Source organism: Perna viridis, chromosome 8 (assembly GCF_037379345.1).
Source record: "Perna viridis isolate PV_CMFRI_1.1 ecotype Kerala chromosome 8, ASM3737934v1, whole genome shotgun sequence".
In the NCBI taxonomy this organism is placed as follows: domain Eukaryota; kingdom Metazoa; phylum Mollusca; class Bivalvia; order Mytilida; family Mytilidae; genus Perna; species Perna viridis.
This window is the reverse complement of record NC_142452.1, coordinates 11540486-11564134: the sequence shown is the minus strand read 5'-3', so window position 1 is coordinate 11564134 and position 23649 is coordinate 11540486. Positions and strand designations below refer to the sequence as shown.

Below are 23649 nucleotides of genomic sequence, written 5' to 3'. Positions count from 1 at the left end.
TTTTTGTCGTCATTCGCCATAGTGGATAGGGTGTTGGATGAGAAAAAATGATACTGTATGTAAATAATTTATTCTGATCTAGTTGACATTTTGTTGTGTTGAATTTCTGATTCACCACAAAAATGTTGTTTTAAGTCTAAGAAAGTTTTATAATAAGGTTCTGAAATCATTTAGCTAAAAAAGGTTTTTTGGTAAATCCAATTACATGTATATTGGATACAAGGTCAAGTTTAACCAGGCGAGAGATTCAGGATCCTGGGAGACTCTTGTTTGTAAATCAAGTTACATGTATGTTGGATGCAAGTTGAAAGGTAAAGTTTAACCAGATGAGAGATTCAGGCACCTGGGAGACTCTTGTTTGTAAATCAAGTTACATGTATGTTAGATGCAAGCTGAAAGGTATAGTTTAACCAGGTGAAAGATTCAGGGTCCTGGGAGACTCTCGTTTGTAAATCAAGTTACATGTATGTTGGATGCTAGTTGAAAGGTAAAGTTTAACCAGATGAGAGATTCAGGCACCTGGGAGACTCTTGTTTGTAAATCAAGTTACATGTATGTTAGATGCAAGTTGAAAGGTATAGTTTAACCAGGTGAGGGATTCAGGGTCCTGGGAGACTCTTGTTTGTAAATCAAGTTACATGTATGTTGGATGCAAGTTGAAAGGTAAAGTTTGTCCCTCAAAGGTAATTAAAGAAACCATGGACATTTAGACTTCAATACTGATTTACATTATACTTAAAACTTGTAGAAGATATTCCTTTGCTCTGTCATGTGGAATTCTGGTCCTTTTGAATGACATGATAAACAGATTTTTTTGTCAGTCATTATTGGAATGTACTTTTCTTCCTTTTTTGGCTTTTTATAGGACAGGGAAATTTGGAATTGTTTATTTCTTGTGTCTAACTACAAATTATAAAATTCTTTCACCACTTTCACTCTGGCCTTAATTTTATGCTATCACCTTTGATTACAATTAAATTAGCATTGTATCAAGTTTTAATGTTTTGTCCATCCTTGTCCTGAACTGTTCAGATTTCAACTTTTTTTATCATATCAAGCTGTATTATGTGAAACATTTCATTATTGCTATTACATTCTTCTATAATATCAAATCAAAAACCAACATCAAGTTTTTTTAAAAAAAGTATTTTAGTCACTTGGTTTGTAAGAGTAATCAAGGAAACCAAGGTTATAGCGGTAATCAAAAGAATGTAATCCAGGGACAAAGACCGGACATGGAAAACAGACATACACAACAAAGAACATAAAGTAACTAAAATCATACATACAAAGTAACAAAAGTAAATGAGCATCTCGGACTCCACTAAAAACTGGGAGCATGGACCAGGTGCACCGGTAGGGTAAGCGTCCTCTGCTTTTCTAGAAACACCCGCCGAGTTGCTCACAAAAAGTCAAGTCCGGGGTAGACAAACAAGGAAAGGAAAACTAGGACCCGTTGAATAAATCAGTTTTCATGGTGCTGATGGATACACCATAACGATCCACAAGTTCATGATGATGACCATAAAACTTCTGTAGTGATGACTTGAATCTTGTAGCAACATAACCCTGTTCCAGAAGCCTATTTGTGAGAGTTCTAGGGCGATACAAAAAGTCTGCGTAGTTCCGGCAAGCTCTGTCATAATGTACGAGTTGTGATATGAACACTCCATACACAGGAGCCGAAGGGATGTTGCCACAGATGAACGGAAAGTTGGCAATTCTGAATGAAAAGTTATCATGTTTGTCGTAAAGTTTGGTCAATAGTTTTCCTTTACCATCGATTTCTAAGTGTAGGTCAAGATATGAGGCTGACTTCACAGTGTCTGTAGTATCCTTTATCTCCAGTTCTTTTAGGTAGATGCGATGTATCAAATCCCAGAAATTAGGATTGTTTAAAGGTAATATGTAAAATAGATAAAATCCTTTTATTCAACTTTAGCAAAAACAGAAGATAACAATTCCATGGAAATGAAGAGTAAAATTCTGTTAGGATATTCTCTCATAATGATTAGTCATCACCACTCCATTGCTTTCTGTTTTCTTAAAATAAAAAAAATGCAGATGTAAATTGAAAATACTTGCAATAAAAGTAAACACAAGACTATACCAGTTATAACTTACAATTGAACCATAATCACTTTATGTCCAACATAATTTTTAATCTTACACAGTTTAAAAACTTTGTTTGTTTCTGTCTTGTATTAAATGTCATTTATTTCAGCTTCTTAACATCCCAAGAAGATTCTCTTTTTTTATTTGTAAGTCATGGTTATCTATCCTGTCTGATGATATATATAATTCAAAGTAATTTGGAGGATGTTTTAGAATCGACTGTCGATGTATTTCTTTTAGATTTTGTTATCACTTCCATTTCTATTTTCTTGTTTCTAAGGGTTCCAAGCTTTACTTTAAATTGAAGTTACTATTTTGTTAGGAGAATCGGATTTCACCCTTGGATGCAGAGCTACAGATGTCTCATGAACTGTTTGCAATCACATTACTGTTAATCTTGGGCTGAGTTGCAATACATTATTTGGGTCAACCTTTGACCTTAGCAATTATTACGAACCTCGACAATTTTGTTGCCTACGACTTGACGTTTTACAGTCATGACCACCCACTTTGAACCTTCCGATGCCTCTGTTTCTATCATTGCTGTGTCAGATTCAAACGTTATACAGTACTACAAAACAATATTCCATGAAAGTTACATCACCAAGTATGCTACCATTTCTCCTTCATGATTCTAATGACCGCTTTCTCGCATCAGTTTTCTGATATGAAATAAAAAGTTAAAAAAATGAAAGTCTGTATTGATGTTACATGTTTTTCTGAAGGACTAGTTGATTACTTTCAATAGGTTATGCAAAGATATATGACTAATTAAACCGTTATTATAACCAATGTCTTCTAAAGTAATATTTGTTAATCAGCTTTACTCTATTTAGTTACTAGAATCAATTGCAAGTTCAAACCTGCAATTGATGTATGGGTCTAAACTTACCTTCAAGGGTCCTCCTTCCGGGTCAGTAGTTGTTACTTCGACACCTGATGTGAATTCGTATGTTCTCATCCCCATGATAGAGCTATCATGGACGAGCTTCCATTTATAGTTCTGTAAACTGTCTCCTTCACGTTGGAAAGTAATTATATTGACTGAGGTTCTCCAAGGCTCAATATATTCTTCAGGTATACCTGGTTTAAACAGTAGAACATTTTGTAGAGTAATTAACACGAGTTACATTGTTTACTTTTACTTCTTGATTTTTGCAACCAGCACAGGACGAAGTTCAAATGTTTGTTAACATGATATTAGATGACAAAAATACTAAGGATTTTCAATGTTGCTAAATAATTCTTTTCTGCTCTTCTTAAATTTTTTTCAATAGCAAATGAATTATAATTTTATTTTTCAGGAATATGGCACGTTTTTTTCTTTTGCTAGTCAATTTTACAATAAACAATAAATGTAAAATATTATATAAATATCAAAGGAGGACATATGAAAATAAAGACTCAGATAATCAGATATTGTATTCTTGTTAAGACCAAATAAAATTAATTAATAGGTTTACATCCCCTCCCACTCCTTCTTCTTCTTGTCGTTCGCCATAACACTTGAATGCCAGTCTCCTCAACAAATCTGGCGTCTTCTGTAGGATTTCCACAGGCCCATACAGTTTCTCTGTAATGGGGGTTGGTTTATCCCATATTTTCTCTCTCTGTGCCTGGTGTAACTTGCACGTCTGCAGAAAGTGTTCTGTATTCTGCTCTGCTTCTCCACAGGGACACATAGGTGATGGCATGACATTCAAAACTCTGTACAGATGTTGGTTGAATCTGTTGTGTCCTGTCCTGAGCATGAAGATTGTAGTTTGCTCAAATCTTTTTAGTTGATGGTAGCTATCTTGCTTCTGAGGTATATTGTGCAAAGACTTGATGATGGTCTTCATCTCTGTGTAGCAGATAGGATTTTCATCTTGCTGTTGTTGAGGCCTTCCTTTGCTAGCTTATCTGCTTTTTCATTTTCATTTTCATTGATTCCACAATGTGAAGGTATCCACTGTATGGCAGTTTTAAGGCTCTCGATGGAATAAATAGCTCTTTCAAGTTGTAGTAGTTTGTTGTTGGTCAGTGCTTGTATTACGGAGAGGGCATCTGGAATACTACCTGCATATTTTCTGCGGTTTCCTTGATGTAATTTGCCGCATGGATGAGTGCTTCTTCTTCAGCCTTGTAGTTGGACGCTCCCGCTCCTAAAAAATGGCATTATTTTTTAAAATGGGACGGGAATTTCAAAATTAGGATTTTTTTCACTTCAATTTCTTGTATTTAGGCACAACAATATACAAATCTTTCAATTCTTGGTTACCAAAATTCTTTTCTGATGTGGCTATGGGTTTAGAACATGTCCATACACCAAAAAGATAAAATCAGGCCAGCAAATATCTGGTAAGGAGTAAAAAATAAAAACAATAAACTCCTCCCAACCACCCCACATTTTTAGTGAAGGATGGGTGAAATTTACTTGGCCTAAACAAGACATGGTTTTGTCTGTAGCCAGGAATTGATGATGAGATGCTTCTTTTTTTCTAAACCATACAGAGCACGATAAAGTCTGGGACTTGTGCAGGGAAGTAGCCCACGTCACAATCAAGTGTGCATGGCCAATCTAGAGTCTATAGCCCTTTAGCACCAAAAAATATCAATTAGGCAAGAAGCAATCTATAAGAAAATTCATGATTGTATATTATATCTAACTAAATTTTTGCACACTTAAATAGAAAATAAGGGGTTACAGGAGACAGCCTTGGAGTATTTCTTGTATGTTCATTAAAGGATGATGAGAGTGTTGAATTGTGGATGACTTGGCATTTGGTCTGTTTGTAGAGTCCTTGGATAATCTTTACAATTTGACAGGGATTCCATGGTGTCTTAGTACCTTCCAAAGTGCATTTCTGTTAACTATGCTAAGGCCGTCTTGAAGTCCACGAAGTTTATGTAGAGGGCTGATTGCCATTCTATTTACTCCTCGATGATGACCTGTAATGTGGCAATTTGGTCAATACATGATCGACCGCATCAGAATCTGGAGAGTAGCTGAATTTCTGAATGGCCAGTATCAACATCAAGGTCTTTTCCAGGAGGTAGATCAGGAGCTTCTGATATATTTTCTCCATTTAAAAGTGGTCGATCTAGGTTTGTTATCACATTGTCATCTTGTCTTTCACTGGTTTGGATGTGTTGGTCTTTCTACCTGTCAGTTTGCGAGTGATGTTGTACTCAGTTTTTGTGTCATTTCTGTCCATTGCATTCTTTTTCCTTTTGAAGCGAGCTCGTTGATGTATGTTCTTTTACCCTGTCTGTTGTTTTCTCTTTACTTCTTTCCTAATGCTTATACGCTCGTCAAACATTCTTTCAGCAGTCTTGTCTTGACCTGGTCAAGTAATACCTTAACTGACCTACATTTCTCAGTTGTCTCGATTGTATCGTCAGATTACCATGGCTTGTATTCCTTCTTTGAGAATCCAAGTTCTTCTTGGCATGTGGTGTTATATGTGGATTTTACTCTTTCCAATTGTTTGACTACTGCACCTCGTCTTTATGTTATACTTTGGCGTTCTAATCTGATCTTGTCTGGTTGCCATGGCTATCTTGATCTTTAATTTAGCCAACACAAGTTGATGATCGGATGCTATATCAGCACCTCGATAAGCTCTAACGGCTGTCATGTTCCTTCTTCATCTCCTGGCGACTGTAATCTGGTCTATCTAGTTTCTAGTTTTCATCTCTGGAGACACGCGGATAGTTTTGTGTATATCCTTGTGAGGGAGTTGGAATGTCGTATCTTCTATGACCAGATCGTTCTGGGAGCAAAAATCTGCATTCTAAGTTCTCCATTTCCGTTGATGTTACCAATTCATTCCTTCCCCGTGATGAGTTCTCTCCCTGTGTTATCTTTTCAATCTTTGGCAGTCTTGTCACGGATTACAATCAAGATGCCCCAAGTCTTGTTCAATATTGGGTAGCTTGGAGCTGGTTGTAAAACTCTTCGTCTTCTTCCTCTGCTACGTTGGTAGGAGCGTTGCATTGAATGACTGTTACTTTTTGTATCTTTGACATAAATCTTGCCACAATAAATCTTTCACTCACAGGATTCCATCCGATGAATGATAATTTGGCCTTCATGTTGAGTGAGATTTCTACTCCATGTTGATGGTTGCCATCCTCGTTTTGTGATCAGAGTACAGTAAAATTTGCCCAGAAGATAGCATGACCGCTCCAGATGATGTCCATCTAACTTCGTCCCAAAATATCAAGGTAGTAGTGCTCCATTTCTATTGCAGCCTGGACAGCTTTTCCGGTTTCGTATAATGTCTCATTGAGGCAGTCTTAAGGGAGAAAAGTTTCAAAGGCGGATGAAAAATTATAGTTAAGGGAAATTGAATGTATTGTGTAATACATATACACATATCACAAGTATATTTCAGGAATGTTGCATTGGCTTCAGATCATATAGTGGAAATATTTATTAGTTTCGTAATTAAATGTACTATGTAAAAGATGCATATATAAAGAACGGTGTATACATGTGATGAGTTTATCTTCTACAGATATAATGTGCTATTGAGTAATATTTAATTGTTCACGAAAGACGTTCATTATAAAGGTTTGATAAGGGTCTGCTTTAGTGGTGGTTTTAATAGTTGAGAGCATTCAGGGTCATTAATTATATTAGACCAGTGCTTTCGTAACAAATACGAGATTGTATGTAATGTTGGATCGCAGTTTGTTACGAATGTTAATAAATTAGTTTGAGATAAATAATGTAATCTGATTGGTTAAAATAATTTTGTTATATCTCAATGGATAAAAAAATACTGACACGCCCCTATTCAGTTAAATTCAGAGTTACTTTTAACATGTTAAAAGATAAAAATGCGTTTTAAAATTAATTTATAAGAATTGGCCATGATAAAAATTGTTGAAAAATAACATAAATTTTCCATGTGCATATTTTGTTTATTGCACTTGGCGCGATAAACAATATGCAAATGGAAAATTTATGTTATTTTTCAATAGACAAAATTTTCATTATAGCTAATTCTTAAATAACTTTTTATTACTTTTTATTGACTTTAAGTCGGAGACCACACGCTCTGCTAGTGGTCAGAAAAAGCTGCATATTTTAAAGCCGGGTAACTTTTTAATGAATTAAAACTGTTGAGATTGTGCATTAGGCACATTGGACTACTATTAAATCTTAAGTGTTGTAAGGTTTCACCCTATTCCATTTAACTGCACTTTCTCTAAGAAATTTACTGAGGACTTAAATAAGTAAATTAGAGTAGTTCAGGTTCTTATTAGCCATGTTAAATAACATTTGAAGTTGATCAAAAGACCCATTAAAGACAATAAAGCCATCATCTCAGAACTAATTATGTTGTGCTTGTTTGGGAATTTTTCAACCATATAGTTAATAAGTTCTTACTCTTGTATGTCACATATGTCACGGCTAGGGACTGTCCTCATTGCACATCGCATTAAGAACTTATTCTTATAGAACATTATAATATTAGAAGTAAGTTCTCATTGCTCAAAAATATAGCATGGTCTTCTTTTTTTTCATTTCAAAGTGAATGTTTTCAGCTGCATTAATTAGTTCATTACTGAACATGCTTGCATACATGCGTATGTAAGTTCCTTGGTCTTTAACTATAGGTAGCAAAAATAGTCAAGAAGTCCACAATAGGGAATAATCTCGGACGGCTTGGTATTCTTATCTTTTCTCTATTGGAGATAACATCTAAATTGGTTATAATGTTTAGTGGTAGTTCGTGTATTTTTTGCATCTTTCTGATAGTTTGTTTAACAAACTGGATTAATATAACACAAAAGTCTCTGGATATTGATATCCATTTAGTTGCTCATTATAACATTATGAATTTTTCGACTATAAATGTTAATATTAAAGACATTTGTTACATACTCCTTCATACATAATTTAACATGTTGAATGTCAGTTTATGGTACATTCACTATATGTACATGCGATACCTGTCCTCTCCTGTCCTTTCCTTTTTTTCTACCTAAACTTTTTTTTAATGAAAAACAGAATACAACATTATTATTAATTTTCATCATTAAGCAACTTCATTTATTTTTATCTTGCTACAGCAAAAACATTTTTTTTAATTTTTCTTCAAAGTGAAATTAATATATATATATATTCAAATTATTCCACCCCCCTCAATACATAAATGGTCAGTGCCTAAGCAGGATTTTATTCGTTCTGGCGCAAAGACATACGTCCACTTATACCGACTCAACAATTAACGAAATTGACGGAGACGCAGTTTTTACAAATGTTCATACCTCGTGCGTATCTGATCTCCCGCGCTATATACACTGCAAATGCCTACCTGAAACTTTAGCAAATTCCAAGAAATTATCGGCTTTTGACATATCTGATTTCCATTTCCCAATGAATTGTGTTCCGGCCATTTCTGTAATGCTACGTAAAATAACCTCAGTCCCTTGTATTGAATCTTTAAACTTCGACAAACATTTGATATGGACTCATACTTTATTCTACAAATAGAACAAATGCGTCTATTTATTTGCCCTAAATCATGATCTTTAAATTTGTTGTTAAGTGTCATTTAAATGTACTTATTCGGTACAGGAGTTACCCAAGTCATCAAAATGAGTTCTAATGATTGATTCAGTTGAAAATTATCTAAATGATAATTTTGCCTAAAACGTCGATGAGACTGCTAAAAAAGAAATATTATGTTGCATGTGGGCGTTTTAAAAGTTAATTTCTCTACTGAAACCGCCGAAATTTCGACTGTGGTTAGATGTAGAAATAATAACAGTAAACAAGACCTATACTATTACCACACTTCCCAAAGAAGAGATAGTTGAAAACCATAAATCGTTCTATCCTTTTTTGTGGTCTCTTTACTTAGAAAACGATGCTTGTAACCTTCCGTCCATTTATTATATCCAAAAACTTAGCAAGAATCCATACAAACAACAATTTATAGCTAAATCTGCCTAATGTACTACAAAGTCTCTTTCGAAACTATTTACCTTCAAAGTAAAGTACAGCTGCCATAGAGGATCATGAGTAGAACCACAACACTTGTTACTCCCGTAGTGGTATCAGTTCAATGTGAATCCTGAAAAATTGGAAATATTTTCTGGACACTCTCAATGCTGGATTATTCGCGGAATACGATCGAATAAAGACCTATGATTTTTTAGCCCTTTATCCTCAATTGAAATCCCAACTCAAAACCGTTACACACATCGTTTTTACTTTAAAAAAAGATGGAACACCTAAATACAAATACGTAGTACTTGGTAGAGATACTCAATACTTAGTAAAAACGAAGAAATAATAATAAAAAACATATAATCTTTTAAATTAATATACTTGAGAAGATGTCAAAATGCTGGCATTTTTTACCAACAACTTATTTATTCAGAGTGGTGGGCGTGTCGATATCCCAAAATTAAGTCCCCTACTTGCTGACTAGCTATTCCTCCACTTTCACAATGCCGACTTTACAGCTGATCTGATCCAAAGGAGGAACACCTTTGATCTTAGTTTCCGCTATATAGAAGATATATTATCTTTCAACAATCCTAATTTCAGGGATTTTATGCATCGCATCTACTCCCGAAGAAATAAAGGACACTACGTACATTGTGAAGTCAGCCTCATATTTTGACCTACACTTAAAGATCGAAGGAAATGGAAAACTCCAAACCAATTTAACTATACAACACTGTTTTATATTCTAAACTGACCCAGTTTGATTTAGTTAGTTTTAGAATTGAAAGGTAAAACTTCGTGTAAATAATGATTTTAGGCAACAGAGCAAGTATTTATAGATTTGTGGTTTCAATTGTCAGTCGAAGGCAGACTCTGGGTGTTGGAAAATTTTCACCACATGCATTAAGTGAATAGGTATCTGTTTGTTTTTTGTTCAGTTTTGTTTTTCTTTGTTCCTTTTTTCAAATCTTGGTATGGCTGTTGTCTTTTCGAGACATTTGTTTTCACTTTTGTCTTTATAGATAAATGCAATATTTGTGTAGGCGCAAAGTTGTAAAATGCTATTTCAAACTTATCCGAAAAGATACAGGTTCCATCCGAATTGTGTTCTCTTGTCTGAACCAGCAGGTTAATTTTCAATCATGTATTATTTCGTGTGTACTTGAATAATTGTCAGTTATGAAAAATGAGCAAGAAAAAAGGTACGATTGTTTTATGTTTTATTGCAATAATACCATGTCTTGTTTTTCTTTTCCTGATACAAGTAGTTTTTAACTGCGTTTTATTTTAGAGCCCTGATATTTTGCTGTTGCCGTGATGCACCTTAAATATGTCATAGACAATACCCCACGTATTACCAGGTTAACTGATTTGTATGATAATGATTGATAATGCATTTATCAGGTTTTTATCTCCATAGAGAATAATGTCTAAAGATACGTGCCTTATATATGGAAAATTCTTAAACTTGCTTGGCAATAAATTAAATCATCTCCAGTAGCATAAAGTTCAACTTATGTTTTACTTGTACCTTTTTTGTCTACTTGAAATGAAAAGTCTTTATTTGTTAATATTTAAAATGTATCTGTTTATTATTTCCATTATCTGACGAGTGCTCTCCGAGAAATCATTCCGGCATATATGCGCTATGAGGAAGTGTGATAAAAAATGAAACTCAGCCAAAATAATAACATTTGCTTTTTTTGTTGGGGAGGGGGGGGACACGATAAATAAAAAATATTGCTAAAGCGTCTTTATTGAAAGGGTGTTGAAGCACATGAAAAAGAAAAAAAAATCCAGTATGTAAGCGATACTGTTGTTTTTGTTGTTTTTTTTAGTCATGAATCATATCCACTGCCTTTGCCCCAGACACCATTGTACAGTAGAAATAAAAAAAAAACGAGTCGTTAGGAGGTCCCTTTTTAGGCTTTCGTCATAAATGACGTCATTGATACTCCGTTTTCTAGAGTTGTTGTCTACAATGAAGAAGTATTTTGTAAATGTACACGTTAGAAGGTAGATTAACGGTACTTCGAACTAATTTAATACCAGCTCAGAAAGCAAAGTAACACAAGAAATAATATTTAGTACTTCTCTATCTAAAATCTTTAATGTGTACAAAGTGTTGCACAAAAAATTAAAAAATGCAACAATTATAATTCATTTTCAAACATTTATATCCCATGACCTTAACAAAGAACCATCTAAGTATTTGCTTAGTTTGCCTTTTTAAGATTTTGATGGGTCAAATTTAATTGAAATGCACTATGACAAAATTACGGGGAATTTTGCGTGTTCGTTTTTCCTATATAAGCAACCAAAATATCTATGCTGATATGCCACAGGATAAGTTTATACAGCTTTTCGATTGTTCTCTAGATGTATTGAATATACTTGAGGCAAAAAAAAAAAAAAAAAAAAAAGAAAAAAAGAAAAAAATGAGAAAAATTACGTGCCACCCATTGCTTGATTATACAGAATGGCAAATATGGTCAACAAAACAAGGACAGGAACGAATACATAATTATTAAGTGCACCAACAACAGCATTTCATTACTATGGTAACTCAAACAAATCAAGTGAAATCAATTAAAGTAAATTCAACGTAATTTAAATACTTGAATATTTAAAAGTGACAAATACAGTAAAGGAATTCGAAATGAAATAAATAAAACATCACAAAACTGATATTACATGAGTACGCCGGATCCCAACATATACAGACATTGTCCGAATATTTTGTAACTCGTTTCTCTTAGAATCGATTTTTTTACATATGTGCTAAACGACATGGTTATTTTCATGTTATTATCAATTACAGTAACTTAAAATAAGCAGACATGTATGGTTTAATAAACACGTATTCCCAATCCAGAAAATATCGGTTCTTCTTTGACCTATAAACATACCTCATGTATTTTACCGTCTTTAACTTCCCGTACTACCGTCATTGGAACCCAATTTGCCATTTCAGATGTTTGTGACTCTACCATTTTTGTGTCGGATTCGACATTGATTGTGTACTGCAACAGTTTAGAATGCAACTTATAGGGATACAATAAACAATCACATGTATTACATTTAGTAAAGCGTGTAATATTTCCAAGCCAGGCGAATTGTACACTTAAAATTACCTCATACACTAGGAATGACCATCGTGATTTATTATATACAACGCTATAAATTGGAGATTTTTCAGTATGCGTTAGTACAAAAAAGTTACACGTAACTGTATTTAATTTGTTCATTCGCAAATAATTTTTTAACTCACTTTTTTATGTAATCAAACATTTACTTCACAGTGATCAGGTTACACTGTTTTATCTATTGCCTGTTACACAGGCGCGGGTATTAGAGTACCTTTAGTCCTTTACCCATAGGGTCGGTTGTGGTCACCTCTTCTCCAGATTTAAACTCATATTTCTTAGAACCCATGACCGAGCTGTTAAAATCACATGTCCACTGGTCGCCATCAAGTTTAAATTCTATATCAAAAGAGGAGTTTCTAAATTTCTCAACGAGATCTCCAGACAACCCTGAAAGTTAAAAAAAAAATGGGAATTATCATTTCTTCAAGTTCACACGTGTTTCAGACCATCTAAATGAATTCATTAGTTCTGGCATTCAGTCAACTTTTTTTTAAATGTGCTTAATAAATTACCATCGACAAGTTAATATTTGATGATAATGATCTAATCTGATCTTCTGTTACTCGTTTCTTGCTCCACCCTTGTTTCTTTCTCATTTAATTATGTTATGGATTTTCGCCGCAACCTTTTAAAGTATATATTACCTATTATATTAATGTTTGACAAAAATCATTAGATATAAACAATGTCTCAGAAAATGTTTAGAGCCCAAACGATCGTAAACGCACGTAACCAATGTTATCATATCACGATTTATCCAGGACTTGTATATGTACTTCAACACTTTAATTTCCCTATACTTTTGCTTAGTGAATATGTAGCCTAAAGATTTTCAATATTAACAACTCCCCTGCACACAATTTGTCAAATTGCATAATAGTTTGTTAAAATCTTTTTACACCAATGAATCATATTGTACTGTTGATAACTACCCAACCAACTGTCAAATACACGTGTTTCATGTTTAATCAACAATACCGTAAAATAGCTGATAAAATGATATATTTGGGTACAATTATATTCCTCTTCGAACCCATCAAATTCAGTTAAAGTCCTTCTTAAACAGAGGCTTGCTTGTTTTTGGGTCATTTATAAAGCATTTAGTCATATACATTTTTTATCTACATTGCTGTCGAAATAATAATGAGGTCGCTACTCTGCTACAATTTCTAAAATGTTTGAGTATCTCAACTGAAACGATTGGTGATCTTTTAGCACGACGTTGGACATCTGTGACCTTTGTTTGTTCATACTAGTAGACCAAAATAGGTTTTCTAGGTGTAACGCTTTCATAAATTTATAAATATTCTCTCGTATATATGCCCTCCCTCCTTTCTCCAGATATCCGGATTTTTTATATGGAAACTTCAACGGTCGATCTAGAAACTTAAAAAATAATCTAGAAACTCCTTTTCTATTTCATAGGCGTATTAATGAGATGAATCACATAAAAAGCTGCTGTAAGGTTAAAAGTTCCCTTTCCAAACCTGAACTCAACAAAATTAAATTAAGTTTTTAATTGAATTAAAATTAAGTCTTAACTCAAATTTAAGAGAAAAGAATCCTGTAATTTTAAAGAAAACAAAAGTAGAATAATACATGGCATATTATAATTTCTTGATATATAATCTTTGTTATAAATAAATAAACTTACAATATTTATAATATGACACCAGTAACTAATGCTACCTTAGTCTTAGAGTAGCAGGTATGACTGTTTTTGCTGAATTTCAGTAGAAAAGAGGAACTTGAAACCAGAGACTGACAATAAAGTTTTTTTTTTTTTTATAAATTTTGCCATCCAAATTTGTCTTACCTGACGCTTTACAAAATTCGTCGTAATTAGTAGAAGAAGTCATATCTCCCTTCCATTTTCCAATGAATGCTGCCATTTTCGATGTTATCTGATGCTTACCGTCGTATAGACAAAACTATTAAGAATGAGCTTTAAGGGAATTTAAATGCAGTTGTATGTATGTGTCATACAGAATTTCTGTATACATGCAACTGAACTATTTGAATGACATGCAATTTTAATTATTGATTAAAACTTTTGATCAAACAGTATATTTAGGAAGAACAATTTCAGCGGCCGCACTAGAAGAAAGCAAATATGTTATATTTATTATGATGGTAAAACGCGACTATGAATGGGATAGTAATTATTGTTGAGCACAGTCATATAGACCAACATTCACAACTTACAACTTACAACTAAGTCTAAATCCAATAAATTACAAAACACTTGCTAAGAACATAATGACTTCATGAACATAAAGTATATCACACTTTAACTCGGCGGGTGTTCGTAGAAAAACGGAGGATGCTTACCCTACCGGTGCACCTAGTCCATGCTCCAAATATGTTGTGGAGTCCGATATGCTAATTTACCTTTGTTGTTTTGTATGTATTATTTTAGGTTATTTCATGTTCTTTGTTGTGTGTATTTGTTTTCCATTTGTCTGGTCTTTGTACCTTGATGTCATTCTTTTGATTTCCTCTAGAATCTTGGTTCCCTTGATTACTATTTTACAACATTTTATAAAGAATGAATTAGAACAATGTTGTACAATTTAAAACCAAATGAGATATAAGGTACGTTTCTTATATAAAAAAGCCGGAGTAAACATTTTGACAAAAATGAATGCAGACTGAATTGATTAATTCATAAAATTAATGCAACACACATGATAAACAGACATACACAACACACGCCACATAATTATGCAACGCAAGTGTAAGATATAATGTAAAGAAACAAGAGGTTCCCAGGGGCCTGAATCTCTTGAATTTTGCCTTACAAAGGCGATAAATTTAACAAGAAATTTTCAAACAATTTTGACTCAAGAAGACTTTGGTAGAACATAAGAGTAATAAGAGTAATGATTAAGTATACAATATCAACATTAAAAAGGCTAAAAGGAACTACATACAAATAAATACAAATAAAACGCAAACAATAAAATGTACATGGGCTCAAATTTTTGGCCTTATGCTCTTCGTCAGTGGCAAAAATTATTGAAAAGAAGACTGCCTGCCCACACCACAGCGGCATGGTGCCATTCAAAGTTCCGTTCTCCTTTTTACCTTTTAAACGCAGCTATTCTTCACTTATTCACTATTCTCTTTCTTAATTTAGTTGTATAAATAAGTAAACAGCAAATAAAAAATACTGTTCATGGAATATCACGAAAACAAAAGTAATAGGTCTTTTTCGTTTAAAATTGAACATTGAACACAAAATAAACAAAGACAAAACAAAAACAAAAACAAAATAAATTTGTCCAAAATTTGCTTGGCCGTTTTCGAATTTATAAAACACTATAGATGTGGTTCATTTTTGGATATTCTCTTTATTTGATTTTTTTAACTGTATATTTGAAATATATAAATATCCTTTTATTGGTCAGTGCTCTACAATCATTTCATTATTTTTTATGGGAATAAATACAATGTATACTTCCTTTCCGGTCCGTGCGCTGCGCCCATCTGTTCGTGTTGTGGATCTTTTTTTAAATGTTGTTCTACCTAATTAGTGACGAGTGTCGACTCACCCTCATAGTCTTGACCACTCTTTATCAGAAGATACTACGACACATACTTTTCTAAGCGAATATTGATCAAACTTAAAGAAAGATTTATTAACGTGTCTTTGAGATGTTAGGAAATACACTGCTAGATGGCAATTGTAAAGTAAATAATCGATAAAAGCAGATTTTGTTGGTTTTTTTTCATCGACGTTTAATGAACGGATAGGACGCGTTTGCTTGTTCGTTCAGACATTGAACCTTATGAATAGACAAACCAGACGCACAAACGTACCATCGGAGAAACTGGAAAAAGTGAATGGACCGAAAGTGATCCTTGTTTGTGCACAAGTTTAATTTCTAGCGTTTTCGACACGAATAATGGTTTTTTTTTTACTAACAATTGAATTATCTCTGCCTTTCTAAGTTTATTCTTTAATATAAAAATGAAATTCATATACGTCAAAAGCAATCTCAAGAAACATCTAATTTCCGTAGAATAGCAGTATCTACCATGTCGATTTGAAAAAAAGGTTAATTCTTTTTTTTATTTAAAGGTAACATGAACTAAAGAGGCAATTTGTTAGGTAGTTGTTTCGTCTTTTTTACCGGTATATTTATTTGTGCAGATATGACGTGGTATTTATATCGGGTAATAAACAAGACGGCTGGAAAAGATTGACTTTTTTCTTCACGTGAAAGCCAACAAGACGGAGATCATTTATTTAATGCTCTTCAAGGTCAGGATTTATTTTTTCTTTATTTCTAAAATAGAACTCGGGGATCTTACCACCTAAAAGAATTCTGAGTGGACATTTTAATTACATATTCAAAATTAAAGGGAGTACACTTTTACCAATTGCATTAAGACTAAAATATATACGTGCAAAATAGAAAATAATTGTTCATACTTCTTTAATGAAAAGGTAAAACAAACGCAAAGAAAAGAGTGAAAAGCGGAATATGAGTAACCCTAACTCGAACTCTGGATGTTTCCTTAAATTCCGAACTACTCATTGCCTTTACCAGAGACAGCACTTTTATAGAACGATAAGCATTCACTGATGAACAAGAGAAGTCATTAGCGACATCATATTTAGGCTTTCGTACTTATTGTTGTCATTGATACTCCGCTTTCTAGAGTTGTTGTCTACAATAAATAAGCAGCTGTTACAGACATGAAAAACACCCAACAATATCGATTTATCTATTTCTACATGATACAAGTGTTTAGAAACCAGCAGATAGAAGATTTTGCATTTAAACGCAGAGTTTCGAGATTCCGGAATTAAGCAATAAAATGTAGATCGGTCTCTGATGTTTTCGTTAAAGCCTGGTATTCCACAAGCCCCAAGCAGCGTCAGACGTTCGTTCCATCTTTTACTAACCACTGCAGACAGGCCTCTCGAAATTTCCAGACACTTTTCAAATGAAACGTCGTATGAGAATAGGATAACGTCGCGTATAATCATTTATTATTTTTCCGAATTAGCAAGATTTTGCATTTTCTGAGAGTGCCGGCTGCAGTGTCTAGAGTGAACGCTGTTTCGGAACTTGTGGTATCCAGTTCCAGATCATCGCACCAATCCAATACTGAATCCGCACTACATCACAAATTTTGGTGAGGAAAAAATAAAACCAGGAAAATATTAAAAACCGTATGTGTACCGTGATATCTAACCAAACATATGTTGGCAGGTTGGTAACAACATTGCAGTTGACGTCATGTTCCAAAGCAAAATTTAACGAATAATAATAGTTTGAATCTTGTACGGTGAAACTTTTCTTCAACAGCCCAGGAATCACTAGAAGACATAAACTGATGGAGAATTGATTACTTCAAGACATGAGAGGCTTATTTCTGTAGAAAGTACTTCGAAAAACCTAATAACGCAATATCGTTAAATATTTCTTCTCCTTCAACTGAGCGGAAATTTCACAAATGAGAAGTATGATTTCACTGTCAGTTCAATAGATAGACATCATCATGATTTCATGATAACTACACGATTATTTTAGTTCTCCTATAAATGACTGGAAATTTGCGCAATTTAATCGACAAATTTTTGCTGACTTAAATATTTGAACACCGAGGAGATGGCAAAAAATATATGCTCTAAGACGTAATCGGCGCAAACATAAATAGCCCTGATCTGAACTCGTCATAAGTTGTAAACCTACGAATCTATTAATTGTATCATCATTATTTTCTTGGAGTTAAAAACTTTAACTTCAGATATATGTCCTTCAACTTCTATCTAGGAAGCGTCGCTGGTCCTTTGATAAATGGATAAACATACCTCGCATATTTTACCATCTTTAACTTCCCGTACTACTGACATCGGAATCCAATTTGCCATTTCAGATTTATTTATCTCTACCATTTTTGTGTCGGATTCGATAGTGACTGTGTACTGTAACAAATAGGAATATAATAACAATATGTGAAAACCCATTTCTATTAAAGCATGTTAATACAAACCTGGTGATATATAAACCCTGAAAGTGGCCCGACAAGACTACCATACATCCTGAATTTACAACATTACTTGTTCATTAAAATGCTTCAGTAAACGTCTATCTATTTGATTTATTGTCATTCAAGAGCATTGAAAGTACAGCAAATCAACTACATTTTCAAATTGATAAAAAAATTAACTGTCAGCAGTGATAAAGTTTTAGGGATCATTTCTTCTGCGAAATTCTAACAAAGGTGTGGGTATTAAAATACCTTGAGTCCTTTGCCCATTGGGTCAGTTGTGGTCACCTCCTCTCCAGATTTAAACCCGTACACCTTAGAACCCCAGACTGAGCTGTTGGTGTCACATGTCCACTGATCACCATCAAGTTTAAATTCTATTTCGTAAGTGGAATTCCTAAACTGCTCAACGAGATCTCCGTCGATTCCTAAAACCAATTTGAATATAACAACATGGATTTATAAAGCCATATATCTTTGGAATGTGCCCCATTTACTACCTAATACCTATATTGATACAATATAACAGAAAGCACATGCCCAATCATTTCTCTGCATAATGTACCCAAAACACTTTATAGGCGATTTGAAAAAGTGAAATAAAGTCGAATCCTCTTTGATTTTCATTAAAAGAAACGTGAGAAGAAAGAAATTAACTTTGAATTGTAATTTTAATATGTACAATTAATTTAAAGAAAAGTATCATTGACTGGTATTTTTTGTTTCAGTTCAACGATAATCGATATAATTTCCCGATCTGTAACCTGTTTCATCAATCCTAAATGTATTCTTAATGTGCCTCTTTAAAATATCTGCAGCACTTTTCACAAAAAAAAATTAGTAAAATTAGTCGTAAGTTATGACGTCACAAGACTCTGATTTATTATGGCATCATAACTTACTACTAAATATACGCTTACGATTTTTTAATGGACCACTGTTACTTATTTCATTTTAACAGGAGTTTCTTCAACTTCTAGTGAAAGACAAGAAGCTTAAAGAAGCTAAATCCTTTCACATTTCATTTTTTGACGATGTTCTCTCTTTTAGCTTTCCTAAATTTGGAGAATGGCTTCATATATTAGACAGAACTATAAAGCTTCCCCGCATCAATTCAGACTGCCATTCAACATTCGATATCAGTAGTAATCTCAAAACAAAAAATATGACGAACGAGACGACATTTATTCCAAATTGGGCCTACTTTCCGGGTATTAAGTACTCATGGGGTAAGCTATAATTAGCTATATAGGCTTTTTACAAATAATTTATATCTTATTTGCATATCTAGAAATACTATACTTGATTGGTTAAAAAGCACTCCTGTGAGAGATATCCACCTATTTACGTGTGTCGGAAAATTAAAGAAATCATATTTTGAATTTTCAAAAGTAACTTTTAAATTTGTTTCAGAAAAATAGTATTATCTACAGAATATTGCCTTTTCTCAAGACATTCAAACCACACTTATTTTTATGAAGCTCGTTATGGGCATAAACGGGAATCACAACACATTTAAAAAATATCACAATGATTAAACACACATTATCTCAGATTTTAATGATGTTCAAGCGGTGTAATACACTCAGAAGCTTTGGACTTTTTTGTTAAGTTTGTAAGTGCATCGCCATCGTTTATACATCAATAGCAATCAAGGGAAACAAGACTCTAGCGAAAATAAAAAGAATTCAATTCAGGGACAAAGACCACACACCGAAAACAGACACACACAACAAAGAACATACAATAGCCAATGTGATTAATCCTATAGTACTCCTTTGATACTTGGCTGATTAGAAGACACCGGTGTGTGTGTGTTAAACATACAAGATTTAGAAGCATAGGCATTGCGTTACAATCAATTAAACGCACGTGCTACTTTTTCTTAACCATTAACAACGGAAAGAAAACATAAGGCACAACTATAATAGCCGGGTAGACGTGTGCGTAATGTAATTCAGTAAATTCGTGCCTAGCATTTAAATAATTCCGTTTTTTCTAAATAATTGTAAGGTTCTTTATTCTAAATAATTGGCTCCGTTTCCTACAACGATCTCACACAGTTCTATGTATACAATTTACCAAATGGATTTGTAAGAATAAAACTACAAGCCAAATGTGTCGTAATAAGCTGCGCGAGGTGTACTGTTCCTGTATTTTATCTTTTCAACCCCAAAAATTACATTTTTAACAAAGCGCACTTTTGAAATTTTTTCTTCTCAAATCACACAATTAAACACAAAAATTAAAACAGAATTAATATATGAATAAACTAAACAAAACAAAACACATACAATGTAATGGTTTCGAAGATGCTTTATAACCAATCAAAGCGTTAAATAATGAATGATTATTGTATTTTGCCATATTTTGTATCTTCCTCTATCTGATTTTATCAAAACTGTATGTTCAGGAAGAAAGCTTTTTACATAGAGTTTATTGAAAATTTCAAACAGTTAGACTTGTATAAATTGGTCCTAAACTTATGACCAGAATCCTAGACAAAATGGCCCGGGTTTGTCCTTTATATACCACCTACTTCAGTCTTTGGATCTTAACATTCAGAGTCGGTTTTTAGGGATGCCAGATCTAGTAGCCACTATTCTTCCCTTTTGATGCTCTCGTTGAGAAATGCCAGTGGACCAAAGTTATAAAAAGAACGTTTCATACGCCAACCGAAAAATTTGTCGTTTTGCTGTATCTTTCTATATCTTTGTTGAAATATTTTCTTGCGATGATGTTTAATCATAAAAAATGGAGTCATAACCATTAAATACAATCAATAGACAGTTTATCGGTCTCAGCATTATAGAATGACTAACAAATAAAACTCAAAGACCACTTAAACGCACGAAATCTAGTTTACATGGACATGGTTTCCAGGTCCCGTAGAACGTCTAGCATACTACAATGGGAAACCAAACAATTAACTTCAATTACTTATTTTATTTTGCTGTTTGAAATATACACCCAGAAGATTTATTATAAGATCAAAATTTATTAAGGTATACTTAAGTATCAGTCTTTGTAACAATCATGAAAATTCTGCAACATGTGATACACATTTTTATTATTGTAAATAAGTAGCTGTATATGTCTATATGATGAAATGTATAATCATTCATTCCAACAAGTCTGCTCAAAGATAAGTCACATTGAAAATGCAATGGTTTCTACTGTATTTTAGTGTCATTTACAGTGTTATCTCCCTTAATATTGAATTCTACGGAACATTCTATATAATATATATCTTTAAGAACAAGATTTCTAAGAAAATTTCTGTTTATTTAAACATTTCAAACAACATATCAAAATTAAAAAATATGTAGGTATTTCCAAAGATGCTGCAGATTTTGCGTGATTCTTAGCTGGAGTGCTACTTATATACACGTTCTACTATGAATCGTTTACACTAAAAAAAAAGATGAAAAGTGTGAAAAAGATAATAAAACACCCAGTCGTCCTATTTCTTCACTTTCCCGACTTCTTTTGTTTACATTTACAAAGGGAAAAAATACATTATTCATATGTTTTAAAACATATTAAACAAGTTTATGACCGGTATGGTAAAAAATGTTTTAGTAATATTAAAAATAAATAAAGGATATTTTTTTACGATCATCATATGAAAACCTTATTATTTTCATATTTGAATCTTAATGACAAACTTATAAATTCCATATGATATTTATTTAATTGTTTTTCATATGTGACTCATGGTAATCCTAAATAATATGAAAAAACATATGAAAATTAAATGTTTTTCTTTTGTTGTCAAAACATGTCGTGCAGGTTTTCCTATGTATTGATTCTCAAACTATCAATCAGACATAGTTGATGATTAACTCTATTCAGAGTTTGCAATCTAGTTGAATTATCATCATCATCTTCACGAATATTGAGGCTATATCTCGTATTGGCGCACTTTTGTATTTTGTATTGTATTTGCAGTTTTGACCATATATGGGCCAATATTCGAACGTTAGTCAATGATATTGTGTATTTTGGTATTTTAATGTTTGTTGCATTCGTATTCATTACCGTGACGAGGAATTCCTTTTAAAAAATAAAGAGCTTCGCCGAGCAAATGAAAATATGACCACAGCATATCGAACTCTGTTCACTTAGGGCAAGAGTGGACACAATACTAGATTTTTACACACTTAAGAATAAAGACTTACAGTCGACAACTGGTTTGGGTACAAATGCAGCACAACATTTGTCATACAATTAAAACTCTTCGAATGGCCCATATACTTACAGTTCATTATGGACACAATACAGAAAAAAACATTTCCTTAAATTGAAAATTTAAATATAGGACAAAATATAAAAAAGTCAATTTTTAACAAGTGATCCCTTTGGCCCCTTGTAAATCGGAACCACAGAGAGAAATCTGAAAACTGATTGAATAATGCAGACAGGAACTTTTTATAAGGAATCGATGAAATTTAAAACAAAAATCGAAATAGGCAAATTTTTTGCTTACAAATCACGGATTTCGATCGAACTTTTTATCACTGCCACCAATGTAAAACAATTGAAAACTGTGCTAGCAATGGACATACTTTTAAATATGGAATGAATTAAAATTGCTTGAGTGAAATATATCCCGAAAATTGTGTAAAATCCTCATGTATTCGACCCAGAACTTTCTTTGAAAGCGAATGCTGGTCATAATCTCATTTTATTACGCGAAAAATGAGAAAGAAGCAGATATAAAATTCGCAACTATATGACAGTCCTACCTGAGGCTTTACAGAACTCATCGTAATTAGTAGCAGTAGTCATATCCCCCTTCCATTTCCCAATGAATGCTGCCATGTTAAACTGATGTTTCAAACCTTCTAGAAGAACCTGCGTCAAATGAGATTATAATACAAATTTAGAAACCTGTATTTACTGTGTTATGCACTCATGTTTGAAAGCAGTTTATATTACAGGTATTTAAAGATTACCTCATATACAGACACAAAAGGGTTGTAAATTGAATACACTATTGTGTAGAAATGTCTACCGCTTTATTTAAGCATATTGAAATTTATGATATTGTAAAACTCAATTTTTGACCGACCTTTCAGACGTTTTGTTTGTAGTCAAAATACCTAAGAGTTTGCTTAGGCAAAAAAGGGATTTAGTGATGAAAGCATCATAATAGGCAAGATTGTAGTGTAGGAGCCCAAAAGCAACATCCAATATCAGCTATGGACCCACCTTGAAGAATCATAATGGCAAACTTTTAATGATGGCTTTCACTGAACATAAAAATACCATTTTGCACTGAATATGTTTTTTTTTATATTTGGCTACTCAGGATTAGAAAGAGATCAAATATATGGCACAATGAGAGTAGAGAGTAGAATAAAACACATAAAATTATTAGTCTCTTCAATATTTTTTCAACGCGAGTTTTAAAAAAAAATGAAT

At 33.1% G+C, this 23649-nt stretch overlaps 3 protein-coding genes across 6 annotated transcripts; all 3 read right to left on the bottom strand.

The window, feature by feature from the left end:
* Positions 1 to 1909: 1909 nt before the first annotated feature.
* Positions 1910 to 9186, bottom strand: LOC148609334 (uncharacterized). Of its 4 annotated transcripts, none has more exons than XR_015914505.1 (5): positions 8427 to 8566; positions 7994 to 8098; positions 3008 to 4259; positions 2573 to 2777; positions 1910 to 2043 (listed from the first exon to the last, which is right to left on the bottom strand). XR_015914505.1 is itself a non-coding variant. In XM_088540887.1 (5 exons), the coding sequence occupies exons 2-5, from the start codon at positions 8506 to 8508 to the stop codon at positions 1990 to 1992; spliced, it is 441 nt and encodes a 146-aa protein (XP_088397013.1). In that variant the 5' UTR covers positions 8509 to 8595; positions 9100 to 9186; the 3' UTR covers positions 1910 to 1989. The 4 variants fall into 4 exon arrangements, 1 of the variants encoding a protein (XP_088397013.1); XM_088540887.1 differs by lacking the exon at positions 7994 to 8098 and adding an exon at positions 9100 to 9186 and having other exon boundaries at positions 2573 to 2686; positions 3008 to 3198; positions 8427 to 8595; XR_015914504.1 differs by lacking the exon at positions 7994 to 8098.
* A 1619-nt stretch (positions 9187 to 10805) lies between these two features.
* Positions 10806 to 14794, bottom strand: LOC148609333 (fatty acid-binding protein 1-like). The gene is made up of 4 exons (XM_088540889.1): positions 14033 to 14794; positions 12428 to 12603; positions 11977 to 12090; positions 10806 to 11043 (listed from the first exon to the last, which is right to left on the bottom strand). The coding sequence occupies exons 1-4, from the start codon at positions 14106 to 14108 to the stop codon at positions 10990 to 10992; spliced, it is 420 nt and encodes a 139-aa protein (XP_088397015.1). The 5' UTR covers positions 14109 to 14794; the 3' UTR covers positions 10806 to 10989.
* A 1847-nt stretch (positions 14795 to 16641) lies between these two features.
* LOC148609332 (fatty acid-binding protein 1-like) lies at positions 16642 to 23153 on the bottom strand. The gene is made up of 4 exons (XM_088540888.1): positions 22971 to 23153; positions 18475 to 18650; positions 18044 to 18157; positions 16642 to 16893 (listed from the first exon to the last, which is right to left on the bottom strand). The coding sequence occupies exons 1-4, from the start codon at positions 23044 to 23046 to the stop codon at positions 16840 to 16842; spliced, it is 420 nt and encodes a 139-aa protein (XP_088397014.1). The 5' UTR covers positions 23047 to 23153; the 3' UTR covers positions 16642 to 16839.
* Positions 23154 to 23649: the final 496 nt, after the last annotated feature.